At 44.8% G+C, this 26,105-nt stretch overlaps 1 protein-coding gene across 2 annotated transcripts in view; it reads right to left on the bottom strand.

The window, feature by feature from the left end:
- RELB (RELB proto-oncogene, NF-kB subunit) overlaps window positions 1-22,214 on the bottom strand; it is a 319,238-nt gene extending 297,024 nt beyond the window's left edge. Inside the window, exons 1-2 of one of the 2 annotated variants that reach the window (XM_069207723.1) lie at window positions 22,155-22,214; window positions 2,412-3,025 (exon numbers count right to left, since the gene is read on the bottom strand). In XM_069207723.1, coding sequence (XP_069063824.1) covers window positions 2,412-3,025; window positions 22,155-22,170 — 630 coding nt within the window. In that variant the 5' untranslated portion in view covers window positions 22,171-22,214. Of the gene's footprint in view, window positions 1-2,411; window positions 3,026-11,092; window positions 11,249-22,154 lie in introns of those variants that run through there. The other variant, XM_069207724.1, reaches the window with a different exon arrangement.
- Window positions 22,215-26,105: the final 3,891 nt, after the last annotated feature.

The raw sequence follows: 26,105 nt of genomic DNA, 5'->3' as shown, positions 1-26,105 counted from the left end.
AGGCTTTTATAGAGCAGCAGTCAGCTTTCGGGCCGAGGCAGGTCTGGAACAGTAAACAGTGCAGACTGTTGATAACTTCTTGGAGGTGGTTCTGGACTTAAGGCATGGCTCTCTCAAGGTGGTTCTGTGTCCTGAAGCCAAGGCTTCACTCGAGATCAAACTTTGGAAGAAGGATCCGCAAAAAGTGTTGAACAAGAAACCTAAGGTGTAGACTTTGTGCTGGCAGTGGTTTTTATTGGGGGGCCTGGAGCTGAATTTTCTCTCCTGTAAAAGGCAATAGGCAAGATATACTAAGGAATCTGGTCCTCCAGTACTCGGAGGCCTCTCTTTCTATCAATGTAGGTCCCTTGATATCTTTGAATCCATTGTGCGGTCAGTGGCTCATGAAGCACCTCAGCTCTGTATCTTATAATGCCTCCACCACATTTATTTTCAGTGCCAGACGGTCTTTTTTAGGGGTGGGAGGAATTGGCAGAGTTTCATTCCGTGGAGTTACATCAAAATTCTATGGAATTCTGCCAAGGGGCAAAGTGGGTACATGCGAACCCTCTCTGCCCTTACAGAAGCATGTACAATCACTGTGGTGTATGTGCACTGCAGTGGTACTTAAACAGGACTGGAAGAGGGAGCAGTCCCTCTATGTTTAAAGATCACTGCAGATTACAGTTAAATCTGCAGGGTTTTTTTTTTTTTTTTTTTTTAAATAGTATGACTACTCCCTCTAAGCCCTGTTTAAGTACCATTACAGTGCTGATTTAATTACGCTGGCAGAACAGCGGAATTAACTAGTAATTCTGCGCTGCATGAATAACGCAGAATTACTAAATTACTCCAATTCCACTGGTAGAATTAAAAATTCCACCCATCCTTACCTAGGAAGACAGAGGTTGCAAACAGGCACTTGTTCATTACAGGCACTTGCTGCGGCACTCAGGGCAGTACTGGGAAGGTGTTTTCTACATAATGCGCCCCCCCCCCCAAACCATTCCAATACCAAATGGCAGTGAATTTAATCTGTTTTGGTTCCAATGCAGTCGTCAGTCGCACAATGTCTTCATGAGTTCAGAGTAGCAGTGGAAGAAAACTGATTTAGAGGATTTTGCTTCTATAACATGACAAAAACGGACAGCAGGGGGAAAATTAATCTAAGGTGAACTATATGTCCTGGTGCATTGTACATTTCAGGAGAGGTATTAAGAGCCAACTCAAAACCCCAAACCTCTACCTTGATGAAAAACATCTTACAAACTACACATCCAACACTAAATGGCAGGAATGTGTAAAGTACATCCTCTACAGCAGCCTATGCAACAAACTATGCTTCTGTGTGAAGTAAGTGGGGCAGGGATGGAGGAAAGTTAATGAGGGTCACAGTTGTGTCCCAGTGTAATGCATGAGATCTTTAAAAGACAGGGTTGTGCTTGACATTAAACTAATCATGCTCAGCCATCATTTAATGTCACTATATTTGGCCCCTACTCTCTAGAAGCTATATGCTGAAATATGCACATTATTTCTGGTTGAGACAGGCAATTAAATATGGTAGCCAAGGGCAGGTCTGTTGCTAACTTTACAAACCAGCTGCAGTAATTTGACTGAAACAAAGGGATGGGATGAAACCATCTGGTATGGTGTCTGAGAATACAGTGGCATGCTAATGATAAATATTGTTATGGTCTTACAACAAACAAGTTCACACAAGAGTAAACACTAGAAGGCAAACTGCTCTGTCAAAGTTACTCATGCATTTTACGCATTAAATGTGTCTTATTTCTTGATGACCCAGACCACTGGGGCTGAGGATAACCATCTTAACAAATGAGTGAAATTATAAAGCACATACTAAGTTTATACCTGGTTCAAATAATTAAAGTGTGATATGTACGGTACCCCCATCTCAATATCAGTGTATGGTACATACTCCAACTGGTCTGTGGCTATAGGAGTTTTACACACATTGGTGAAGCAGTTAGTGGCTCAGATACAAAAAATATGCTCCAACTAGCACTAATGTCAGTTAGGGTTGTGCCCTATCAAGAAATGCAGTTGCTATATTTCCAAAGTAGAGCACAGGTTTAGTATTCTACATTACACTGTGCATTCTGTGGAGTTTCAGACTAACACAGATATAGAATGTTCTTCTTTAGGAAGACATTAGGGAGCAAAATATTTGTGCTGATTCAGTCACTGTCCGTGCAATAAATGTAGTTCTTTTTGACTAGCTATTTGTTCTATATTCAAGTATACATTTCAGTGAAGTCTAAGGTAATTGTATGTAATTGAATGAGATTTGTAGTAAACATCAAACTTCAAAGGGAGATTCATTCTACACTATGCACTGTACACAAGAAATTACTCACTAATGCGAGGAACAAGGATATTGTACTTTAATATAATTTTCACAAACTCACCTCAATTGTGGGAAGAGTTTTGTTCTCATCTGTGCTACTAGCTCCAAGTATGCTGCCAGCGAATCGCCCTTCACAAACGTAGCGGAACCGCATTCCCCGCTGCTTCGGCTGCTCCTTTATATGCAACTTTGGTGTCTTCTTCTGAAGAAATTCCTCAAGTACATTGCTTGTGCTCTCAGCATGGTGTACCTTGGAAGCAGAGGGTTCCTTGTGTGTAGCCCACTGGCCATGACTAAGTGGTGCCGTACTTCGTGGAATAAGAGTTGGAGAAACTGAATTTGAGTCTGGGTTCATGAACGTCACACTGTTGAACATTTTGGTGATATTGGTACCTGGATATTGAGCTGTATAATTACACATATCAGGAATATTATGAACATTAGAGGACACTGTTAACTCCTTTTGTTGAACAGAAAGCTCAGGATTTGAGCCTCTGGCTACCAAGAGAGTGGTCCTTTCTGCTGAAACACTCTCTAGCACCCGGTGGCTCTTAGGCAGTTGGTGTGCTTCTCTGGCCTCTTGTTTTATGCAGCTCTTCATCTCAGGCGTACAACCCTTGATTGACAAGTTTTGTGTGGGTCTGGTATCTTCTTCGATGAACTCTGCAATGATTTCTATAGAAAAAGAGAGGTTATGAAATTTCAAATTGCACCAAACTGTCCATCACGAAGTGAAGTAAGGCTAAACTCTGCTCACCTCATAATCAAAAACTGCTCATTGATTGAACATAATTACAAACAGAATTCTAACCATGCAAGCAAACTAACCCCAAATGCGGAAAGACCCTTATTAGCCAGTTCATCCAGTTTAATGCTATTCACTTTGGTCCACCACCCCTTGCCTTCTCCTGTTTATCTCCCCTTTTTGGGCTCAATGCTGATACTCTCAACACTGGAGCCAGGATGAACAAGTTACACACCTTCAGTAACACTCTTTGGGCCAGATGTATGAAAATATTTTGCACTCGCAAACGGTAAAATCGGCCGTTTGTGAGTGCAAAATAGTGGTCTGCAATGCATGAAAGGCATTCGCAGACCACAAAGTAGAAATCGCAAAAATTGCGATTTTTAGCGTTGCGACCTGGATTTTGCGAATCACAATTTGCGATTCACAAAATCCAGGTCGCAAGGCAATGCTGCAAAAAATCGCAAATGTAGATTTTTCGCAGAATGGTATTTTGCACATGCAAAATACCATGATCTGCAACCAGGTGGTAACCTGGTGCAAAATTTAAAAATGCAGTAAAACTCAATTTTTAAATTGAACATGTAAAGCACACATGCCCTTTTGGCATGTGTGTACCTTACAAGTTAAAAAAAAAAAAAATTGGGGTGCAGGAGAGGGGGCCTTAGGCCCCCAGCACCCTGGCCTTTTGCATTTCCAAAATTGCAATTTCTGGTTCAGAAATCGCAATTTTGGAAATGCAAAAAATTCGCAGCTAATGGGGCCGGTATCGCAATTTGCGAATCGGTAATAGCATTTGCGATTTTTAAGAAATCGCTATTACCAATTCGCAACTGTGATACATGGCCCTTTGCGAATCGGTAATAGCGATTTCTTAAAAATCGCTATTACCGAATCGCAATGGGCCGTGATGGTACATCTGGCCCCTTGTGCTGTGTACTTTAAAAAAAACTCTTTTTATTGGCATTTCAGCATTACATATATCTGGAGCATGCACAGTATTGCCAGTCATTAAATCCATAACCAGCAACACAGCACTCCACAATATGAGCCAGATCGCCGTATGGGTCTACCAAGCAATTGTCATCACATTGCGTAGCACCAAATGCAGTGCAGTCATTCCAATCCAATTTCATTTGAATCCAATCTTGAAAATCCCCTATACCAATGTGCATTAAAGAACTCCCACTTCCCCCATCCCGTGCTTTGCTCTTTACAATGTCTACGCTCCAAAGGACCCCCAACATTTCAAGTCAACCACTGTTGTTCACTCCGCAGCTGTTCCCAACTCTCATTACCAATATCCATCCTACCAAGCAATTCATCCTTCTCTCAACGTAGTCTGGGAGTGAGATGTCTGAGTAGGTTCTTCTTCATCGTCACTCGTCACAGTGATGGAAACAACAGCTCTACCACTGGTTAGGTCAAGTACCATGGCTCCCATGCCAAAAGATCAGCTGCCAACCTATCATCGGGCCTCACCTTTGCGATATGTGCTTCCTAAGCCCTTGCCCATTCCATCAAATCCTTCAGCCGACTGAGGAGGTGTTGGGCTCAGTTATCTGATGGCTATATATCGTTTGGCCACAGTCAGTCCAAGGATTGCAAATTTCTAATGAGCTTCCTTTTTTTCTTAACAGTTACCAACCCCAGCAGACATTGTTTCAAGTCTTTAGGTATCGCCCACCCCGTAACATTATGTAGGTGCCCCAGGACCTCTTTCCAGTAACCTATGACACCGTGCACACCTCCGATTCCTAGAGGGGTATATGGTGTGCAAAGTCTTCGGCAGAAGGTATGTGATATGTACTATATTGAATTAAGTGAATTTAAACTGTGTGTTGGCAGATACCTACCTCACCTCTCTGTGTACCCTTTTGCATTCTTCAGTCATAACTGGGTGCTCACTGATGTGCTGCCACGTTCCCTCACTATTAAGAGGAAGTCTAAGTCTGTCCTCTCACAGTGTGTAGTACAAATGAGTTATAAGCCTCCTTTCGCCCGCCAGCGTTAGCAGCGCAGCTAGTGTCTGAGGGGGCTCAAGGGCATCAGGGAATCTTGTCCAGATTTCCCTTGCTGTGGCTGCTATCTTGGCATACTGGAGAAACTGACATCCCCCACACCAAAGGTTTCCATTGCATTCTGCTGAGTGACAAACCAGCCCAATGGATAGAAGTCATCTAAGGAGGCACACACCCCTCTCACCAGCAAGTAATAGACACAGTCTTTGCAATTTGTACGAAAGGGCGAATTTTCCACACCTCGAGCCCTGGCATGTAAGGTGCCCTGTGGAGTACCACCCACACCGCTTGTTCCCAGAGCCTGAACACCAGTTTCAATAACTGTGTCACAGACCAGTGTGTTCTATTGCCACAAAGCAGGAGGGATTAAAGGTCAACTCCCCCAGTAGTACTGGCCAACAGGGATTTCTCCCACTTAGGTCCATCATCAAACCAGTGTACTGCATGTTGTAGGAGCGAGGTCAGGTACTTTCATTCCCCCTTTGTCCTAATCCAACCTTAGTGTGGCCAGTCCAAACCTGCACCACTTCCATGCCCACAAGAGGTCCACCAGGAGCTCATCCAGTTCCCAAAAGGCAGATTGAGGAAACTCTACATGGTTCCCTGTAAAATATAAAAGCACCGGGGCAGCACAACCATTTTGATTAGGGCTATCTAGCCCATTAAGGAGAACTTGAGTGTGTTCCAAAATGTAGTGGACGGTCGAAGGTTAACTATCACGTGCCCCATATATAAAATGTGGCACTGCAGTGCCCTGGATGCCACATGCATTCCAAGGTAGCAAACACTATCAGTATTCCAGGGGATTCCTCGACTCGGGAGCCAGGCAGCCTCAGCGCTCCTCAGTTGACCCAATGGGAACAATGCAGATTTCAAATGATTGACGTAAGAGCCCAAAAGTTCTCAAAATTCTCCCTCATTACATTTATCAGGATTGGGGCCGAAATGTCCGGCTGACACAAATACACCATCATCATTGCCCCATCTGCATAAAAGGATACAAAGTGGGTCGTCTGTTCCGTCTGTATATCCCAGCAGTACAACATATATCGTAACCAACATGCCACCAGCTCCTTCGCCAGGTGATAGTAGAGTGGACAAGGGGCACCCACGTCTACCTCCCCACTGCAGTCGAATCACCTGACACCAGATCATCCATATTTACCCCTGCCAGTGGCTGTGTGTAGATCTGAATTACCCATACAATAAATTTAGGTCCTAGCCCCATTTTGTCAAATACTTGCCAGATATACTCCCAGCTAATTAAATCAAGTGCTTTTTCCATATCTAGAAAGGCAAGGGCATACTGATTGTAATCCAGTCAGAGAACATGAAAAAAGCTGGTGCTGGTTGCAAAGAGTATTTCTGTGGGGAATAAATCCTGATTGGTTGGGGTGGACTAGCTTCGGAAGGTGTCATTATAAACATCTAGCAAGTACCTGCCCAAGTATCTCCTGGTCCACGTTCAATAAGGACAAAGGGCAGTAAGAGGCCACGTCTAAGGAGTCCTTCCCAGGTTTGGGTATTAGCACTATCAGCACCTAACGCGTAGATGCAGGGAGCACCCCACCTTTCCAGGGTTTCCTGGTACACCAGGAGCAAGCTATTAGCTATAGTCCCTGGAAGCGCCCTGTAGAGCTCAGCGGGCAGACCGTCCCACCTGGGGCTTTAGCCTTCTTGAGGGAGTCTATGGTTTGTGCTATCTCCTGTTTTGTTAGAGGACCTTCTTGTTCTGCCTGCTCAGGATCATCCAACCGTGCCAGTGGCAGCAAGTCTAGGTAGTCCACCACTTTGTCCACTAGAGTAACGCCAGGTGACCTGTACAGCTCACCGAAGTGATCCGTCAGGATCTCATTGATGGCCTGCTGTGTGAAAACCTCTCAGCCAAGTGGATCCCTAATCAATAGTATAGGGTCAGAGTGGTGTCCTGCTGTACCACCATGCCAAGTAACCTGCCTGCCCTAACACCCTCCATACATAGACGTTGTCTATAGAAAGACTGACATGTTTTTCCAGGCACTCCCACAAGGAGATAACTTGTTTTTTTTGCGTCTTCCCGTGCAGGGTGAGCTGTCAGATCCATTGGCAGTGCTCTTTCAAGAGTCACTAGCAGTTCTTCCTGACTTGTCAGGTCCCTTTCCAATTTATGTCAGAAACCTGTTGTGGTTGCTGTGCCCAGGCCCCTGTGTACCACCATCAGGGCTCCCCATTCCGTCACTCTGGGCTTGGTGTTCTCTCAATTAAGATTGAAGTAATCAGTTAGGGCCTCTGCAATTTACTCCTGTAAGCTGGATCTGTGAGAGCTTTCGCCGTCATCTGCCACAGTGGTAGTCATGGGGCTCTTCGGATCAAAGAGTAAGGGAGAAGGGTGAGTGGTCCAAGATGTATCTGGCTAGATATGTTATGTCAGTTGCTCTCTGAGTGGCTTCCATTTGTGTGAAAAAGTAGTATAGCCTACTGTGTGTATCAGCCGCAGGGGTGTAACAGGAGTATGCACATGCCTGGGCCCTCCAAATGTGCACCAAACCCATGCCCTGCATAATTTGTCTCAGGGCTTCTGTCATATTAGGTTTAGTGGCCTCTCGGGAGGGGAATCGGTCTATTTCTCTAACTACCACACAGTTATAGTTCTTGGATATAATCATCTCCGCGGGCAAGAACCCTTGCGCTGCTACGAAAACTTTTCCAAAGAAGGTGCAGTTGTCTATGTTGAGAGCATATCACAGACCAGACAAAGCGTGTGAGCATCCAGTGTACCATGCAGGATGGCATACCTCCTGTCCGGATCCACACAGACCCCCATTTTTTGGAAAGGGACCCCAGGGCCCACCCAGATAAGGGTCCCTCTCACAAAGTCTAAAATACAAAGTTGCACTGACCTGCCCTCCCCACATCCGGCAGAGGGAGGCTATACAGTTGTCTCACAGATGAGTCTCTTGCAGGAACGCAATTGAGACCCGATAGCGCTTGAGGTATGCGAAGATTTTATGGTATTTCTCTGGCCTGTTTAACCCCCTAATGGTCCACGTAAGGAATTTGGGGCCAGATGTAGTAAGCTGTTTGCATGGCGCAAACTGCGAAAATCGCAGTTTGTGCCATACAAACAGCCTTCTGCGATGCACATTCACAATTGTGAATGCGATTCGCAAATAGGAAGGGGTGTTCCCTTCCTATTTGCGACTCGTATCGCAATTCGCAGTTACCACCAGTGTCACACTGGTGGTAACTCATTCACAAAAGGGAAGGGGTCCCCATGGGACCCCTTCCCCTTTGTGAATGTTGCCCAAAAGGTTTTTTCAGAGCAGGCAGTGGTCAAATGGACCACTGCCTACTCTGAAAAAACGAAACCAAATGGTTTCGTTATTTTTTTTTATTTCGCAACTCGTTTTCCTTTAAGGAAAACGGGCTGCAAAATAAAATAAAAAAAACTGCTTTATTGAAAAAGCAGTCACAGACATGGAGGTCTGCTGACTTCAGCAGGCCACCATCCCTGTGAGTGCAGGGACTCGCTATGGGGTCGCAAAATGCGACCCACCTCATTAATATTTATGAGGTGGGTCTTTGCGACCCCATAGCGAGTCGCAGACGGTGTCTGAGACACCGTTCTGCATCAGGATTTGCGATTTTGAAATTGCGAGTCGCACGACTCGCAATTTCAGAATTGCAAATTCTGACCTTGCTACATCTGGCCCTTGTTGTCATATACCAAACCCAGCATGGTCCTGTGATCCAGACAACGAGCCCTCCCACTAGGCTGTAGAAGTATGGGCAATGCAGCCCAAAGCTGACTAGCAGCAAAAGCACTTCCCCCAAAAGAACATAATCAATGAAAACTATAGGCAACAATATCCCAAACTCTCCTCCTCCCCAGCCTCCCTCAGGCAGAATATGCAGGCTGCATACGGTGACCCGGAAATGAAGTGTTTCCAGTTCCAGCTCGTGCTGAGTTCGTAAACGAGCAAGCCATTGTCCGGAGCGCGGTGTGTGGTGCACCGGAGCGATCCCGGACCTGGGTGCTGCTGAGATCTCGGGACCTCGGAATCTGCATTCCAACCCCTATTCCAACCCCGTAATACTGTGCCTGTGAAGAGCAGAGCAGAGCACAAGTCCACCATTGAGCCCCCCTAGCGGCCCGGGTGATCAGCGCCTGCAAACTGTGTGCTGGGAGAGCGTCAGAGCCCTCACCCTCGCCGAGACGTACCACAAGCGTGAGCCCAGCGCAGGGGAAACGCCAGCGCAGGAGGAGGTGCAGGAGGACCACAAGCTTGAGCCCAGTGCAGGGGAAACGCCAGCGCTGGAGGAGGTGCAGGAGGAAGAGGAGGAGTGGTCATGCAGAGAACCGGAGGACTGATGATTGGAGGAGGGGAGCGGCGAACGGAACTCGAGAAGAATGGACCGCGTGAGCTGGAGGCAGCGGGTAGTTGGCCTCCGGACCCTTTTTTTTTTTTTACCTTTCTTGTCACTTGTTATTTTGCCCCCTGGCTTCTGCACCTGCTACTAGCTTCCCAGATTCCCGGTTCCCCCAGCTCACCCTGACTTTGCCGTACGCCACCTCACACCTCCTCATATCCTCGTCTATTGACTCGTAACATCTCCCATTGACACACAGAAGCTGCTTTAGCTGCCGTGACTGTTTCCGGAACTGCTGCTGGGCAGCTTGGCAGCTCCCTCACCGGCAGGGGCCCCTGTAGCCTTGAAGCCCGAAGCATGAGCTGAAGCAGGGGAGAGCGGGCTGGGAATGTTGAGAGTCAGAAGGGCTGGTAGTAGCAATGGTCCTCCACTTCCACCCGATCCTGTTTCCCTTTTCAGCCCTGCTGCTTCTTGAGGAGGATAAAATAAAAGTACAGGAGCAAAGAGAATGACTCCTAAATGCACGAGAAGGAGTAGGTCTTTCCTTAGCTGACTCTGTAAAAAAACAAAATCAACCCCCCTGAGAAATAAGGGGGTGCAGCAATTAAATATAAAAGTCTGAATTCTATCCTCCCATTCCTTTCGAAGGCACCCTGTGAGATAATAATGGCTAAGGCAGGAAATACATCTGGTGTCAACAATAATTATCTTCAAGGTCTCGCTCAGGGTAATGATCTGAATACTTTGGTGGGCAAGGGCACCACCGTCACTGACACCGAGGGGTTTGCTGGTTTTGTTGCCCCCACCCCCGTGAGGGAGTCAAATCAAGTCAAAGTTACAGGATTTACCCTCCCTGATATAGATCCGGGTGAGGTGCTTGTCAGCAGAATAGCTTCTTCATCTATACCAACAACGCCCGTAGCAGCACAATCTAACATTGATTCCCCTATTGTGAAGATATTCAGTAGCACCCCCTCGGATCACTTTCTCTCCGACTTAACTCCATCTTATTCCCCAGATTTAGCATGTCCATCAGCACAACATGTAGTCCTTTCTGAATCTCTCAAGTGCCTTGAAAGAATCTGATCATCCAGTCTGGAACTTTTGGAGAAATCTATAAAGAATTCAGACCATACTCAAGACATCCTTGTTTCCATTCTAAAAGTCTTACTAGCAAATCAAGACATGAACCACTCCCCTGCAGAGTTGACTACGACTCCGACAATAAAAAAGGAAGTGTGTAAGAGGTTAGGTCTAAACACAAATGGTACTAGCTTGCAGCTCCCAAGTGCTGAGGACTTGAAGTTCACAGATGATAATCTCTCTCACTCAGATAGAGGAATCCAAGCAGGAAAACCACATTTGGCCGAAGGAGCTACTACAACAGTAATTCAGGACTTTGAAGAGAACAAGATATATTCTCTGGGTAACCTGTTCTTAAATACAAACTCACTGCCTAATATTAACCCACCGGTTCATGAAGTCCAGATAAAGGAAGATGCACCAAATTCCAGAGCATTACCATTTCTAATCTTTCTTCTCAAAGATCATTCATCAATAAAGCAGGTTGAACAAAATGAAAACGACATGGGTCAAGTTTGAGGAGAGAGAGCAGGTGGAACTTACGGACAGCGCAGAACAGGTCTCCTCATTTAAGAACTTCCAGAACAGGACTGAGGGGGCGTCTGTAGGTGTACCTTCTCAAGTCCATTATCAGACGGTCCAACAAGCGATTCCATGGGTTAGATCTGACTCCACAATCACGTTTCCGCTTGATCCTGTTAATCCTGTGGTAAAGGAGTTTCACCCAGATTAAGTATCCAGAAAGTGGGAGAAAATCTCAGTGGGGATAATGCCCTTGATGGGCTGCAGGAATTACCAGACTACCTGGAGTTTTTGACTATATTTGACTCACATGTATGTTTAAATTGCTCGTTCCTACTGACGTGCTTTCTGGAAATAGAGGAGCTCAATTTAATTGAGAGTACTGATATTGTGAGGGTCTTACTTGACCACAGCAGGGGCAGGAGTAAGGCAAAGGTTTGGTTCTCTTCTAAAATAATTGTGAAATTAATTTTGGTTAATTGTGCCCAACTTCAGCGCAGGGGTATAAACGTAATCCCAGTCCGGGAGAGGTCAATGTACCTCTATGGGCGCACTATGACTCCTGGATTAGATTCTACAAACTCAATCGTGAATTGGGGGAGAAATTTCCCTCTTACCTCAGGTGAAAGCGTCCAAGTCTCGTTATATCAAGATACAAGGGAAGTGAATGTCTTTGAAGTGCCTAAATCTCAGGGCTACGGTCTCAACCAAGAAAACTGGAATTGGTTAGCGGGGGCGTTGAATAGACCTAGGACCAGGGATAAGCTGAATCAGTCACGTTACTAGCACTGGCCTTTCCCTGGTCTCTTGGAATGCTGCAGGTCTAGGTAAAGATCAGTGTAAATTACAAGTTTTATGTTCAATAATGGCCGATTTGATTTGCATTCAAGAGACCTTGTGTTCAAATGAGTTTACATGTCCGGGTTGCACGATTTTAAGCAAAAAAGCACTCCCCTCAAAAAAAGGGTGTGCTAAAGGGGGCATTGCCATGCTTTTAAGTGACAGATATAATTGGGAATATGTCGGCATCCCCGACTCTTCACATTTTTGTCAAATAGTACAAGTACAAGTTCAGGGGGAGAAGGGCGGGAAGATGCCCCTTACGATATTAAATGCATTTATCCCTCCCGAAAAGGAATGGGATATTACTTTACAACAACTCTTTTTACAAATTCATGCTATAAGAAATCCTGTTCATCTAATTTTAATGGGGGAATTAAATTGTAAAGTTTCTAATTCTACGCTTTATTCCTTCAGTAATCTAGATAGGGAAAACGCATTGAATATCCCTTCTATCATGTTCCCTCCTAGAATTAGGACAGATAAAAGATGATTAATCTTTTTGAAAGGTCTAAGGTCCTTGAGTTGTATTATTCTGAATAGGTGCTTCAGTATGAACTCACCCGCAGCCCCCACCTATAGGTCGGCTAATAATAACTCCATTATAGACTACATCTGTGCTTCGTACAACATAGCTCAAAAAGTTGAGGATATGGCTCTATTAGACACCCTCTACAGTGACCACAAAATCTTAAGGCTTACTTTGAGCTTGAAGATAGGGGCCACAGACTCATGGTCTTTAAAAGGCGCAAACCTTAGTATTAACGGAAAAAATAGGATAATGTTCTGGACAACAGTTAAAATGATATTGATTAAGCCATTATTGGAAAATATTGTGGGAAATATGGAGATGTGGGAGAAAGCTGTCTTAATACAATTTTTCAACTTAATAAATCATATTACTTCGCATAAGCAGCCAGAGTGTAATATAATTAGAGTGAAAAAAATTCAGCTTCCTATTCTGAATCTGAACAGAGTAATAAATAAGCTAGTACGGCGTCAATTGGAACACAAGTCTAAGGGAATAGGGAAATAGGGAATAGGGAAATAACAAAAGTTAGGAGAAGAAGATCATGGCTGAAACTGGCAATACGAAAAAAAGAAGAGGACCATAAATGGATTGCATTAAGGGAAGCAGCCGTAAAAAGAAATCCCAGAAAATGTTGGGCTATTATCTCAGAGTCGTGCCGAAACTGTTAAACCTTAGCCGCCTCCTGATAGCGGAGGAAGATTGGAAATTGTATATTCAAGATCTTTACACTGAAAATCATGGTGTTGACTCGGGGAGAAAGGTGTTAGCATTAAACAGAGGGGGAGAAATGGATAATACAGGGGCTCCAACAGTGGTGGAATTAGAAGGGATCATAAAATCAATGCGCCCCTCAGGTGCTATGGGTCCCGATGAGGTCCCAATGACCCTAATTAAAAGGGAGCCTTCGCTCTGGGCAAAACCACTTCAACCAGCATTTGGCTCCTGTTATGCCCAAGGTAACATCCCGGAATCACGGACAGGTAGTATAATTCTTCCTCTATATAAAAAAGGAGACAGAACAATACCATCCAATTACAGACAAATCGCCTTATTAGACGTAATTGGAAAGATATTCGCAAATAGCATTTTATTGCAATCGACTGATTGGGTGGAGGAAAATGGTACTCTACGACTAGAACAGGCAGGTTTTTGAAAGGACCATAATACCCTAGATAATATACTGATTATGCAAATTATAATTGTTAAGTATGTCCAGTTAAGGGGAGGTATACTGTATGCAGCATTTATTGATTACTCCACAGCATTTGATAGAGTGGATGGGGAATACGGTGGAAGAAACTACAAGATCTAGGGGTCCCTCCTGGCCTCCTGCAATTGGTGATTGCCCTACACTCATCGACATGGTGCAAAATTTTAATGGGTGGAGAGCAGGGATTATCTTCAAAAGGTTGTGACCAAAAATGGCCTGAAACAAGGCTGTCTACTGGCCCCATTGCTTTTTTTACCTTTATATCCATGACCTTCCCTTAAGTCTTAGGAACTCTCCGGGAGATGCCCCGGTGGCGGTGGCCGGCCAATCGCGTGCCTAATGTATGCAGATGATATAGTAGTGTACGACCTTACCCTAAAATGCCTAAACCGCTGCTTAGCCACCTTAAAAACCTACTCAGAGAAGCACTTCCTGAGAATTAATACAGCAAAGTTCCAGGTGGTTTGCTTCTCCAGGAAGAAAAACAGAAGTAAAGTCTCTTATCCATGGGTTTTGGGTGAACATAAGCTGGAACAGCAAGTCTCATACCAGTTTTTGGGTAAGATCTTTTCGGCTTCAACAAAGGATCAAGACCACATTTGTCATAATACCAATAAGGCTATTTCACTTGCTCAAGGTCTGTTGGCTTTTTACACTTACTATCTGCCTACCAGGTCAAGATTCCAGCGTCTCTCTTATATACAATTGAATGTATTGATTTAACCAAATGGGATTTTCTTGACAAGACAGAAGGCCGCATTCTGAGACGCATGGTTTCTTGCATTCATGAAGTCTCAGGGGCAGCATTACGTCTTGAATTTGGCATTAAGAATATTTTTGTGCAAGGCCTTGCGACAGTGATAAGAAGGGCGCATAACCTCATGCATAGCGAGGAATTCACATTGAGAAACCTGGCCTATTGTGAGATCTTTAACAACCTGAGAGAAAAGTCTGGGTTCTTTCGAAATTATACAAAAGCAATTTGGCTCTTAGAGCTAGACTTGGACCTCTGCCTTTCAATTTCTTATGTATTGTTAAAAAAAAACATTGAAGGTTTCCAAAGGCTTCCTGCTGGACCGGGATGTGTGCCGCCAAGGAAGAGGTCTAGACAATTTAACTAACTCTGTAACTATGAAAATGGTGCAATCCTATCTGACCTGGAATCTAGACCATGGGTTGAGGCGAGTGTGTATCCTGCTTAGACTTAATAGAATGCCCCTGAGAGTTCTTACGTCTAGGTGGGATGACTCTACTAACATTTGCGATCTGTGTCAAGGCGGGATACAGACTCTTTCATACGTTCCGTTTGTCTATCCTGCTTTAGCCGCACCAAGGAAACTATGGTTGAAACCTCTCTATTTGCGGCTTCATATTAGATCTCATAGAGAGGCCTTAGATTTATGTTATACCCCTCCCCCCCATGAAAGATTTTGTTACAGGATTTTTTATTTTTTTCAATCATTCTTGCAGTTATTTTGGATCTTTGTGTTTTAAATTGTGTACTAGTTTACTATGTATTTATATGCCCCGTCTTAGTAATGTGTATCATTTTATGTTGAGCCAATATGATTTTTTTTGTATCACTATTCATGTGGATCTCTTAGGAGTTCCAAATCATGATAATAAAATATTGATTAATATTGATTGCAGGCAACCCCACCCACCGCAAATAATGACCGAAAGGGAACCTGTCACCGCCCCAATAAAAACAACCTGAGTATTAACTAGAACACCCCGATCCACGAGTCCTAACCAGGCACTCAACAGACCAAGAGATGACAGGCCCGCCCGCCACCTCCCACCACAGAGCAGTCCATTACATTGCCCTTCATACCTGTCCTGCATCCTGGAACACAAACTACACCTCCAAGGCACCCTAAAGTCAATTAGAAGCAGTCCCAGAGACATCAACAGGCAGCAAATTATCAGCATTTAACTTGCAAACAAAATATTAATTACTCGTTTTAGAAGCTTCTTTCAACTTCACTAGTACTGCGCAGGATGTCTTGACCATTCGGGCACCAGGGACCCTCTGTGGTCATCCCACACAGAGGGCTTCCCGCCCCACAGTCTTTAGATCTGGCGCCAATGCCTAAACAAAAAGTCCCCCTTCGTGCCTAATGTTTCGGGACATGTGCAGAGCCTATCTGTCATCAGCACGGTCACTCAATGTGTCTGGCACCAGTCAAATCTGTGAAAAAGCACTGTGATCCGTTGATCCCGGTACTTCCGACCTCAAGGTGCCATGTGGGCAAACAGGAACTCGACTCATAGCTGTGATCCCCAGCCTCTCCACATTTTCGAGCGGGGTCTTCCTCTTGAAGGAAGAGCAGCACACCGTGACCTTTCAAGGTTCACAACTTCCTGGGGTACCAGAACTACCCTGATGACCCAGTGTCCAGCCACTCCACCAAATCATGAGAAGATTTATAAAAGTGGAAACGGACCTCATACTAAATGCGTAGTTTAGCATTGAACAGTAAGATGTATTTGATGTTTCGGTCTCTCAGTTTCTGTTTCACAGCCACAAAATTGTTGCACATAGACTGGACCTTCCGAGTATAGCTAGGGTAAATAAAAATGTGCTTATTCTCATATATGGGAGGGCTGTGTGCACGCACATGTTGATTACTCTCCATGGCCAAGAAGTCCGTGGTCCCCTCCAGCGCAACTCGGGTGCCATGTATCACCACAAGGAGATCAACAGCTGTAGGAGCCTGCACCAGTGTGAATGTGGACTGCTTCCCGGGTGGATCCGTCGGTGGCCCCTCCAGCAGCTTCACAGTTTGCTGATAAATTTTGTTGGCTTGCGCCAATTGCACCCCTTGTCCTTCCTCATTGCCAACAGTTCTAGGGGTTGCCTAGGATGAGACATTATTGCCTGTCTGACTGTGCACCCGCAACCAACGTCTGCAACTCTATGATCATCTCACAAGGTCTCGGGTCGGCTCTCCGCAAAAGACATTTATGGATTTATGTGTAGGAAGTAGGGTATGCAGGCTCACCCAACAGGCCACAGTTTACATCCAACAGCCCTGGTAAGGCTCTCTCCCAGCAGAGCTTCACTGCAGCGATCAGGAGTCCATATGCACAACAAGGAAATCACACATTCAGACAATCTACCGCAGCCCAGGGCCACAGGAAGGGCCTCATTGCTTAGCAGGCCACGATTGATATGCCCTTTCCCTTATTGGAGCAGTGTGTTTGAAATTATTGTGTGGGAGGGCGCCACATTATGAGGGGCATTATCAGGTCCCACTCTGCGTGTTCGCAGGCTCATCTTTAGTCAAGGCGTGGTCCTGCCCCCCGCCCCTACCGGTGCCAACTCACCAGGCCTTTGCCCTGACACAGACGCAGCAGGAGCAACCTGGCAGCATGGCGGTGAACTCACTGGCCGGGGCCGCTGCAGTCACTTGAGCCTGCTTCCCAACTGCAGGATAGTCCAGAAGGGCCCACTCTTTGATGTCTCCTCCGAGCCAGCAGCTGCGCTGCTCCCACACAGAGCTGCTAGAAGTCCGACACAGGGCATGCCGCATTCACAGCCCTGGCCACTTTCACCCGCCAGGCTCGCAATACCCTCTTGGGTGGCTTCTAACAGTCAACAGTCGCGGAGGCGCACGCACTGCTAACCAACCGCACCACAGCACAGGCAGGTCCGTGATGCCTGCCCACTCAGTTCTCCTCTTGTCTCTTCGGTCTGTTCACCACCCAGATTCCAGGGCCGACTAATCCCACCATTTTATTTCAGGTAGAGGGCTCACACATAGCCTTTTTGAGGCCCCCAGCAGGTTGCCAACAGTAGGGCATGCCGCCATCTAAAGGTTAAGGGTCATGAGACATGAAGTGGCACAGGATTATACAAGATGCAGAGCTTAGGAGCCGACGAGGACTTCTAGTCATTCTTGCAGGCCACGCCCCCCTGCTGTGTACTATGCCCAGCTGCAGATTCTTCACTTTTAGAATAACCACCAGGAGCTAGACTGGATTCAAAGAATTTTGCAAAAATGCTCCACAATGCTAGAGGTGGCGTTGTGCAATTCCATGCTGGCTCAGTACCGCTCCAGAAATTATGGAGCAGGGTTACATCTAAGGGTCACCCCTGTGCACTTACAGTCTCTTTGCCTTTTCCCCTTTCCTTACCCTCTGCCATGGAGTGTAAAAAACAACTGTTGGTGACAGTGCCTTGACTGTTAACCTGGGACTTCTTTAGATGTTAAGAGATAACTCCACCGAATAGGGAAGTGAGGCAGTAATGAGGAATCAGTGGTTACTTAGAGTATACACCACATAGAAGGTTACAGAAAGTAAGTAACTTGTCTTCTGGTCCAAGCTTGTATATGCAGATTTATCACCTTTAAAATAGACACTAAAGCAGTGCCTTCCAAAGGTGAAGGTCATGGAGGGATCTCAACTCAAAAAGTCCTGAAGAACCAAGTGGCCAAAATGTCCTTTCTGCCAGACCTGGTCATCAAGACAATAATGCTTTGTGACTGAATGCACACTCATGTCACAGTGTAGCCAATGGTATGAGTAGGCACCCATCAAGCCAATGCCATTGTAGCGGCCTTAGCACTGGTGGATTGCACCCTTAGACCTTCAAGGGGCTATTTCTGGGCCAGTGCACAGCACATCTTGATTCAGGTTACAATTCACCCCAACAGTGTTCTCTTTTGTACATCTTACTGTTTCTTCGCTGACATATTCACAATGAGGTAGACAGTTTTCAGGATCAAGAGATGCAGCGAGCAATTCAGAATAGGCTCAAGGGACATACACATAGGAAATATCAAAACAAAGTTAAGGACCCACTGAGGCATCACAAATGTTTTGGGCGAGAGCATGTGTATCAAACCTTTAATACACCACATCACAACTGGTAAATGAAACAAGGGCTGGCAAACGTATAATAGACAAAAAGGTCGACTAATAGTCTTTTATTAGTGTCCCTATGCAAAGTCTTGAAACAGAAGGCTTGAAAACTCAAGAGCAGTTAATTGCAACCGCTCAGTCTCCAAACTTGATTGCAAAGGTTCTAAAGAAGGGTCCTGCCCTCTTGCTGAGAAAAGAGATCTTCTTGCCGTTTTAGCCTCATCTGAGGACACAGGCTCATGCATTTCAGGTTTAACAACCATTGTGGCACAGTTCGGAGCAACAAGAATTACTTTAGCCTGATCGTTCCTGAGCTTCCTCACAACTCTGGACAGGACAGGTAGAGGTAGTGGTTAGGAGGCGTAGAGGAGAACTTTGTCTTTTCCAGCTAGGATGCATCTCCCAAAGAGTGCTCGCTCAGAAATTTCAGTGCACAAAATTGTTGATATTGCACGTTCTGGGCACTGGTGAATACTTCTGGCCAGGACGCTTCCTGTTTTTCAAATACTTTGTGCCACATCAGGATGTAGACTCCATTCCTGATCTGCTCGGAAACAGCTGCTCAGCGCATGTGCTATGGCATTCTGGCATGGTTATATGTTTTGCTGCTCTTGGCACAGGACCCAGGGCCATACTCCACCCTGCTTGTTGCAGTAACCCATGGTAGAGGTGTTTTCTGTGAGAAACAACACCAGTCTACCCTTGACGGATAGCCGGAAAGCATTTTGGGCCAAATGAATGGCCAAAGCTCAAGTTGATGTGCAGTGGAGTCTCCACTGAAGAGCCGAGGCCTTAGATCGCCACCTCTCCTATATGACACCCTAATCCAATAGCAATATATCTGTCACTACTGTGAGCTCTGTGTAGGGGACAATGGTCTACTGCAGGACAAAGCGGGACTGATCAGCTATCTCTACAGATCTTGGATTGTCTCCCTCAAGATCTGGATAGAGTGGGAGAGGCAGCCTTGATGCTGGGTGCACTGGGATTTCAAGCTCCATTGCAGGACAAGTATGTGTCATGTTGCTGACGAGGCAAAGAGATCAAGAAACTCCAGAGACATCCTCCCCAAGATCCAGGATGGAACCCAAGGCATCCCGACTACAGCCTGAATGTTCCAGACTCACTATGGCAGACAAAAGGCCTAGATCCTCGCCCTGACCAGGATGGAAGCAATAAATTGAAGCCACTGTGCCAAAATCAGGTAGGACTTTGGCTAGTTTACAGTGAAACCCAACAATGCTAAGAGGTCTACCATTGTCCAGATGTGGTCTACAACTGACTGCAGTGAGCTGCCTTCAACAGTCAGTTGCCGAGGTATGGAAATATAGCAACTCCCGACCACTGAAGATGGGGAGCGACCACTGCCATCACCTCTGTGAACACCTGAGGGGTCGAGGTGAGGGTGAGTGGAAGCAAAGAAAAATTGAAAGAGTTTCAGTCCTACCTAGAACCACAGGTTTAGCCTGTGGACTGCATGATGGATTTATGAAAATAAGTGCCCTGCAGGACCAGAGGCACCATCCGGGTCTGGGGCTGACAGAATTTGAGTCAATGTGAGAATTCTGAATTTGTCCTTCCACACAAAGGGGGTCATTCCTACCCTGGCGGTCTATGACCGCCAGGGTAGGTGACGGAGGAAGCACCGCCAACAGGCTGGCGGTGCTTCCGGGGGCATTCTGACCGCGGCGGTAAAGTCGCGGTCAGAAAAGGCTTCCCCAGGGAATCCTCCACTGCGGCGCTGCAAGCAGCGCCGCCATGGGGATTCCGACCCCCTCCCCGCCAGCCGGGTTCTGGCGGTTTTCACCGCCAGAACCTGGCTGGCGGGAACGGGTGTCGTGGGGCCCCTGGGGGCCCCTGCAGTGCCCATGCCACTGGCATGGGCACTGCAGGGGCCCCCTAACAGGGCCCCACATAGATTTTCAGTGTCTGCGTGGCAGACACTGAAAATCGCGATGGGTGCAACTGCACCCGTCGCACCCCTTCGACTCCGCCGGCTCCATTCGGAGCCGGTATCCTCGTGGAAGGGGGTTTCCCGCTGGGCGGGCGGGCGGCCTTCTGGCGGTCGCCCGCCAGCCCAGCGGGAAACTCAGAATGACCGCCGCGGTCTTTTGACCGCGGTACGGTCTTCTGGCGGTTCCCGCTTGGAATGAGGGCCAAAGTCATTCAAAGTCTGAAGTTTCAGTATAGGCCTGAGGCAACTGCTCTTTTTTGGAACAAGGACATAGTGTGAATAACATTTCACACCTCCCTTTGAGTCTGGTACCCATTTGAGGGTACTTCTAAAGACTGGGGGCCACATGTACATACGTTAGGAATTGTGATTTCCTAACTGCAATTCTATGTGAATCGCAATTAGGAAACCGCAATTCCAAATGTACATAACTCCAATGAGTTTCTTTTGAGATTCCCGGTGGGTCACAAATATACCTACTTCATTAGTATTAATGAGGTAGGTTACAATTTGCAAACTACTGAGAATCGCAAAAATCACATGGATGACTACTATGTCTGTGATTGCTTTTAAATAAAGCAATCTTTTTTTTTTTAAACGCCGCCCGTTGACCTTAATGGAAAATGGGATGCATTTAAAAAAAAAAAAAAAAAAATGAGATGTTCCAGTTTCATTTTTAAGAGTAGGCAGTAGTCCGTGGAACCACTGCCTGCTCTTAAAAATCGTTTTTGCATGCATTCACAGAGGGGAGGGGTCCCTTGGGGAACTCTTCTCATTTGTGAATGCGTTAGCACCAATTTGAAATTGGTGTTTAAAAGCGAACCGCATTCTGGTCTCAAAACATTTGTACATAGTAATGCAAGTCGCTACTAGGAAGGGACGCACTTAACACACCCCTTCTTAATACCGAATCGCTAACCTATTTTGTGATTCGGTAATAGGTTTCTAAATCACAAAATAGAGTTATGTACATAGGAAAAATGCTTTCCTTGTGCGAATAGGCGCCATGTGCTACCAAAAAAGAAGCTACGCACATGTGGCCCTAGGAGAAATACATCCTGCAAAAGAATGGAAGATGCTGCTCTGAAATTCATTCTGGTGTGGGAGGAAGGTTGGTTAGGGAGGAAATGAAAGGAAGGGCATACATGTAACTCCTCTGAATAATGTGTAAGACCGATCTGCCAGATAAAATGAATAGCAGCCCTAGCAGGAAGTAATGATTTATTGGCTTTCCTGTGTTTGCATTTGGACTTCTTTTTCAACTTCTATGAAGATTCTAAGTAGAAAGTGGAGTAGTCCAGAAACGAGGCCAGGTCCACAACTTGGACCAGGAATGGGACCTGAGCCATTTCCGAGACTGCTTCTTATGCTATGTGATATATAGTTTTGCCTCCTTTTCTTAGATCAACTTCGAGTGCATTGCGGCATACTGGTCAAACGCTTCTGAGTCATAAATGGAGCCCAGGCACCAAACACACACCTGGTGAAAGTGTGTGTCTGACATCAATATTGAAACACTAAAGATCCTCAAAGACAGGAGCAGAGCTACAGATTCGTGTCATATGGCAGAGGACAAAAATAATTCACATTAATGTGAAGGGTGGAGTTCATATGCGGCTCCGCTCCATCATTACGAGGGTGGTATGGAGTCATTGAGGAGCTGCATGATGCTACCTACCAGCACACAAGAGCATAGCTGAGAAATTCTTCAATCAAGTCTGGCGCCTGGGAGATATTCTAAAGTCGAGTAATCTATAATTAGAAATATGCATTAGAAACTTCCGGAATTATTAGTGCTCCCAACCACACCTTCCAAACAGAGCTGACATACTTTCCTTTATTCTGGCCAATAAAACTTCGTACAGCTAGTTGTGTTTCTCGATATATCTGGACTCAAAAATATTTTTGGTGTTTTTTTCTTTTTGTCCCCATCTCCACTCCTGCTTCCTAGGTATTGTCAAGAAACAATATGATAACTACAGAATTCAAAACAAGTTTTACAGCACATATCTACCCCTCTTCTATGTTAACAGTCAACTTAACAATTTAGAGACTACAATGAAGAAAGTCTGTAGCGAGTATTACCTACCCTATACTTTGGTGCACATGCATGCTGCTTCTTAAGCATACCTGAGCCCTTTATAGACTTTTTGACAGATCTCAAAATGCAGTCACCTGCAGTGATGCATCAATCAGTAGAGGGCAGACTTTCAGCTGTACTTCTCAGTCGTGCAATTTGTTGACTGCAACAGACAGTAATTCAAAGAGCAGTTAAGAAGTTTTTCTTGGTGCAGGATGGACCAGTGTCGAACCAGAGAGTGAATAAAACATCAAAATAGTTATCTACATCTAGTTTGGAGCTTCTATCTGCTCCTTCTTATTCAAATGAAGACAACACCCTTATTCATCTTATGATCCAGCATCCCTCACGACTTCCCTGACCATCATCTCCTTCTCATTCCACATAAATGCCTATTTGGCACTCTGGCCCCCACCTCAATACAAGTGTAAGAAGGATTTCGTCCCTCTGCCTCCCCGTCCAACAAAAGATTTTTGAAATTATTTATTAGTTTTTTAGGACAACGTTTAAAGCTCACAAGAAGAAGTCTTCTAACTTGCACATTTTCCAATCTATATCCAAAATAAAAAAAATTACTCAGATCATACAGTAATTAATTTTCTGTGTCTTTCGCCTCCAAATAATCACACCACTCCAACATGCATTCAGTCCTTGCCAAACACGTCAGCTCAAAAAAACTTGTGCCACAGGTTTCAAATTTTCTTTCTACACCTTTACTTTTTTATATACAATTTGTACTGACAATCCATCCCGCAATACAACAGCGATCTCCCATTTCTGTCCTTTTTATCATGTAACCAGAGTTGTGGAATTCTGTCTTATATATTTTGTAACCAGGGGTGTGGAATTCCTACAGCCTGCCACCCAGGAAAATATTGTTTGGTGTCAAGGGCAACACGTTTTCATGTTTATTTTGTCGTTGGGACAAGTAGACCCAACCCCCTGCAGCACAATATACTGTTTACAGGGAAGAAGACTGTCTACAGTTGAGGTAACCTTTGCGTCCATATGTTAATGCTGTTCAAACTAGTATTTATGGTTCACAAATGCAAAGCCTTTATTATTACGATGAGCGCTGTAAATAAATGTTTTAAGGTCATACTGCACTACTGACAGTGGTGTCAGTAAAAATATGTGTACACACACGTCTGAAAAGTTTAACAACATGACGCTACATAGAATGCTCCAAGAATGCTCTCTGATTAGATACAAATGTGTGGAGAAGCTTGTAAGCAAGATTGATGGTTCTTTGCTTTCAAAATAAAATGTTCAGAGCAAGTAAGAAACAAATGTTTTGCTAAATTTACTGTGACATATTTGGTACTATTTCTTTGAAGCATCATATAGTAAAATGTGTTGATGCATGCTAGTATTTTAAAAAAAATATTCATAATGGAAAATCAGTGCAACCATTTTCAACAAGATTATTGGAAACATGAAAATAAACAAGCAATGGCCAAATCAACTGATCCGACATTGGTGGACAGTTTGTTGGGTTTTTTCAAAGTGTGTCTTGTTTTGACATGGCTTTTGTAACACTTAATTGTTGTGGGAACTGCCAGGGCCTCACAATTGTAACAAACATTAGCAAAAAACAAAAATGTGGGTCCAAAAAGCACACATTGCCATAGTAGTGGCACTGAACAAAACTACTTCGTATGCCAATATGTTCCTTGTGGAAGAGCAGAATGAAGAGCTATCACTCACTGTAAAGCCAGCTGACAGATGGAAAGAGAGAACTAGGGTTTTAATAAAAACAAAGGGCCTGATTATAACTTTGGAGGACGGTGTTAATCCGTCCCAAATGTGACGGATATACCACCTACCGTATTACGAGTTCCATAGGATATAATGGACTCGTAATACGGTAGGTGGTATATCCGTCACATTTGGGACGGATTAACACCGTCCTCCAAAGTTGTAATCAGGCCCAAAATGTCTTTGTTAATACCAGAACCTAATTAGGAGCTCAATTCTTGAAGAAAGTCACAAAATTGCACCCATGGTGTATTTATTTGCATTAGTGGCTTTCACGAGTTCACAAGAATTTACAGAAGTAGACCAGGAAATCGTACTCTTGAAAATATTTGTGAACTTTATTTTAGCATGAGCTAACATGCATGTGTAGATATGCTCATGTGAAAACTGATTGTGTGTTTACAAGTTAAATTTCCCTCCAACCACTTTTTTCCCAACCCTGGAAGAACGTCTATTTCTGCCCTTGTAAGGAGTACATTTCCAACCTTTCTCAGTATGGAAAAATATTACAGAGGAGCTGGTGAAAATCCTTAAAACATGCAAGTGTTATTGCATAGACTCAAAGGAATTCCAGACCTGAAATTACTGCTTATTACTTCCTCCAGCTCCAGTATGTAGATCTGCGGAAAGGGAGCAAAATAAAGAAATTGCTACAGTAGGGCTTGAAATTGCTAGTATCCATTGCTAGTATTAGTATTGCTAGTATTAGTCCTGACATAATCAGAGAGGCTATCATCAGTGCTCTTACACAATGAGACTGCTGCCATAATGTTGCTGCACTACATGGCACTAAAGGGACAAATAGATTATGTTTAACAGGGCAAGGAGATTTATGAAGCAACCTGCCCCCTGGACAAGTAGATATTTTGTTAAATGCCACACCCCTGGTAACCATCAGTCCGAGAGTGAACAGCCTTTTTGTGTAGGTCTGGGCCTCTCGGGGGGGGGTGGGGGTGGTGGTGGTGGTGGTGTGTGTGTGTGTGTGTGTGTGTGCGCGTGTTTTTTTTATTTATTTTTTACCTTCTTCTCCTGCACATTGCAAGCATGCTGCTCTATTGGCTTGCTCCAACACCCCGAGCCTTGAACAAGTACCGTAAGTTTGATGATGTATTTGAAGTTATACCGCTCTGTGGCGTGCACTTATAGTTGCCCCTTTGGCATATATCAAGGCCACCTTCCAGTCTGAGATTTTCTTTGTTCGTAAATCTCTTTCCGATCTCGATCATCAAGGTGCCGCCAGTCTGTTTATTTGTATTGTTTATCAGAGTTCTATCTAATAATTACTGACATCTGACCCTTTGTTTGTTCTTCGGTCGATACTCTAGCTTCTAATGGAAAAAAAATATGTTACGGCTCCCATTACACCTCCTATACCCATGCAGTTATGTGAAGCATGTCAAAGCAGAAGTATTTATTACTCCTTTTTGCTCAGATCAAATTCCATCTGAAGTAGTTAAAGATCTCTACCGATTTGGCCCACACCTCATCAAGTCTGGATATCCTTACTAGGTCCCAGACCGTGAACGCTTTAATTCTAGCTTCCTCCCACAGGTATTGTCCTTGTAATTCCCCTTCAAACATTTTAAGTCTGCAGCCACTTTTAAGGTCTTTTTGATCACTTCTATGATTTTCTACACCTTTCAGACCAGCAGACATATAAATGATCAGCATGAACACCACCACCATTAGATTGATATGAAACTGCCTTTTTATTACAGGATATGATAGGAAGCCACAAATTGGGTGTTCCTCTGGGCTTAAAAGGCATGATGTCAACATTATTTCAAGGCT

The sequence above is a fragment of the Pleurodeles waltl genome, chromosome 9, assembly GCF_031143425.1.
Source record: "Pleurodeles waltl isolate 20211129_DDA chromosome 9, aPleWal1.hap1.20221129, whole genome shotgun sequence".
NCBI lineage: Eukaryota > Metazoa > Chordata > Amphibia > Caudata > Salamandridae > Pleurodeles > Pleurodeles waltl.
The sequence above is the reverse complement of the archived record's forward strand: the minus strand, read 5'-3'. Positions and strand labels throughout refer to the sequence as shown.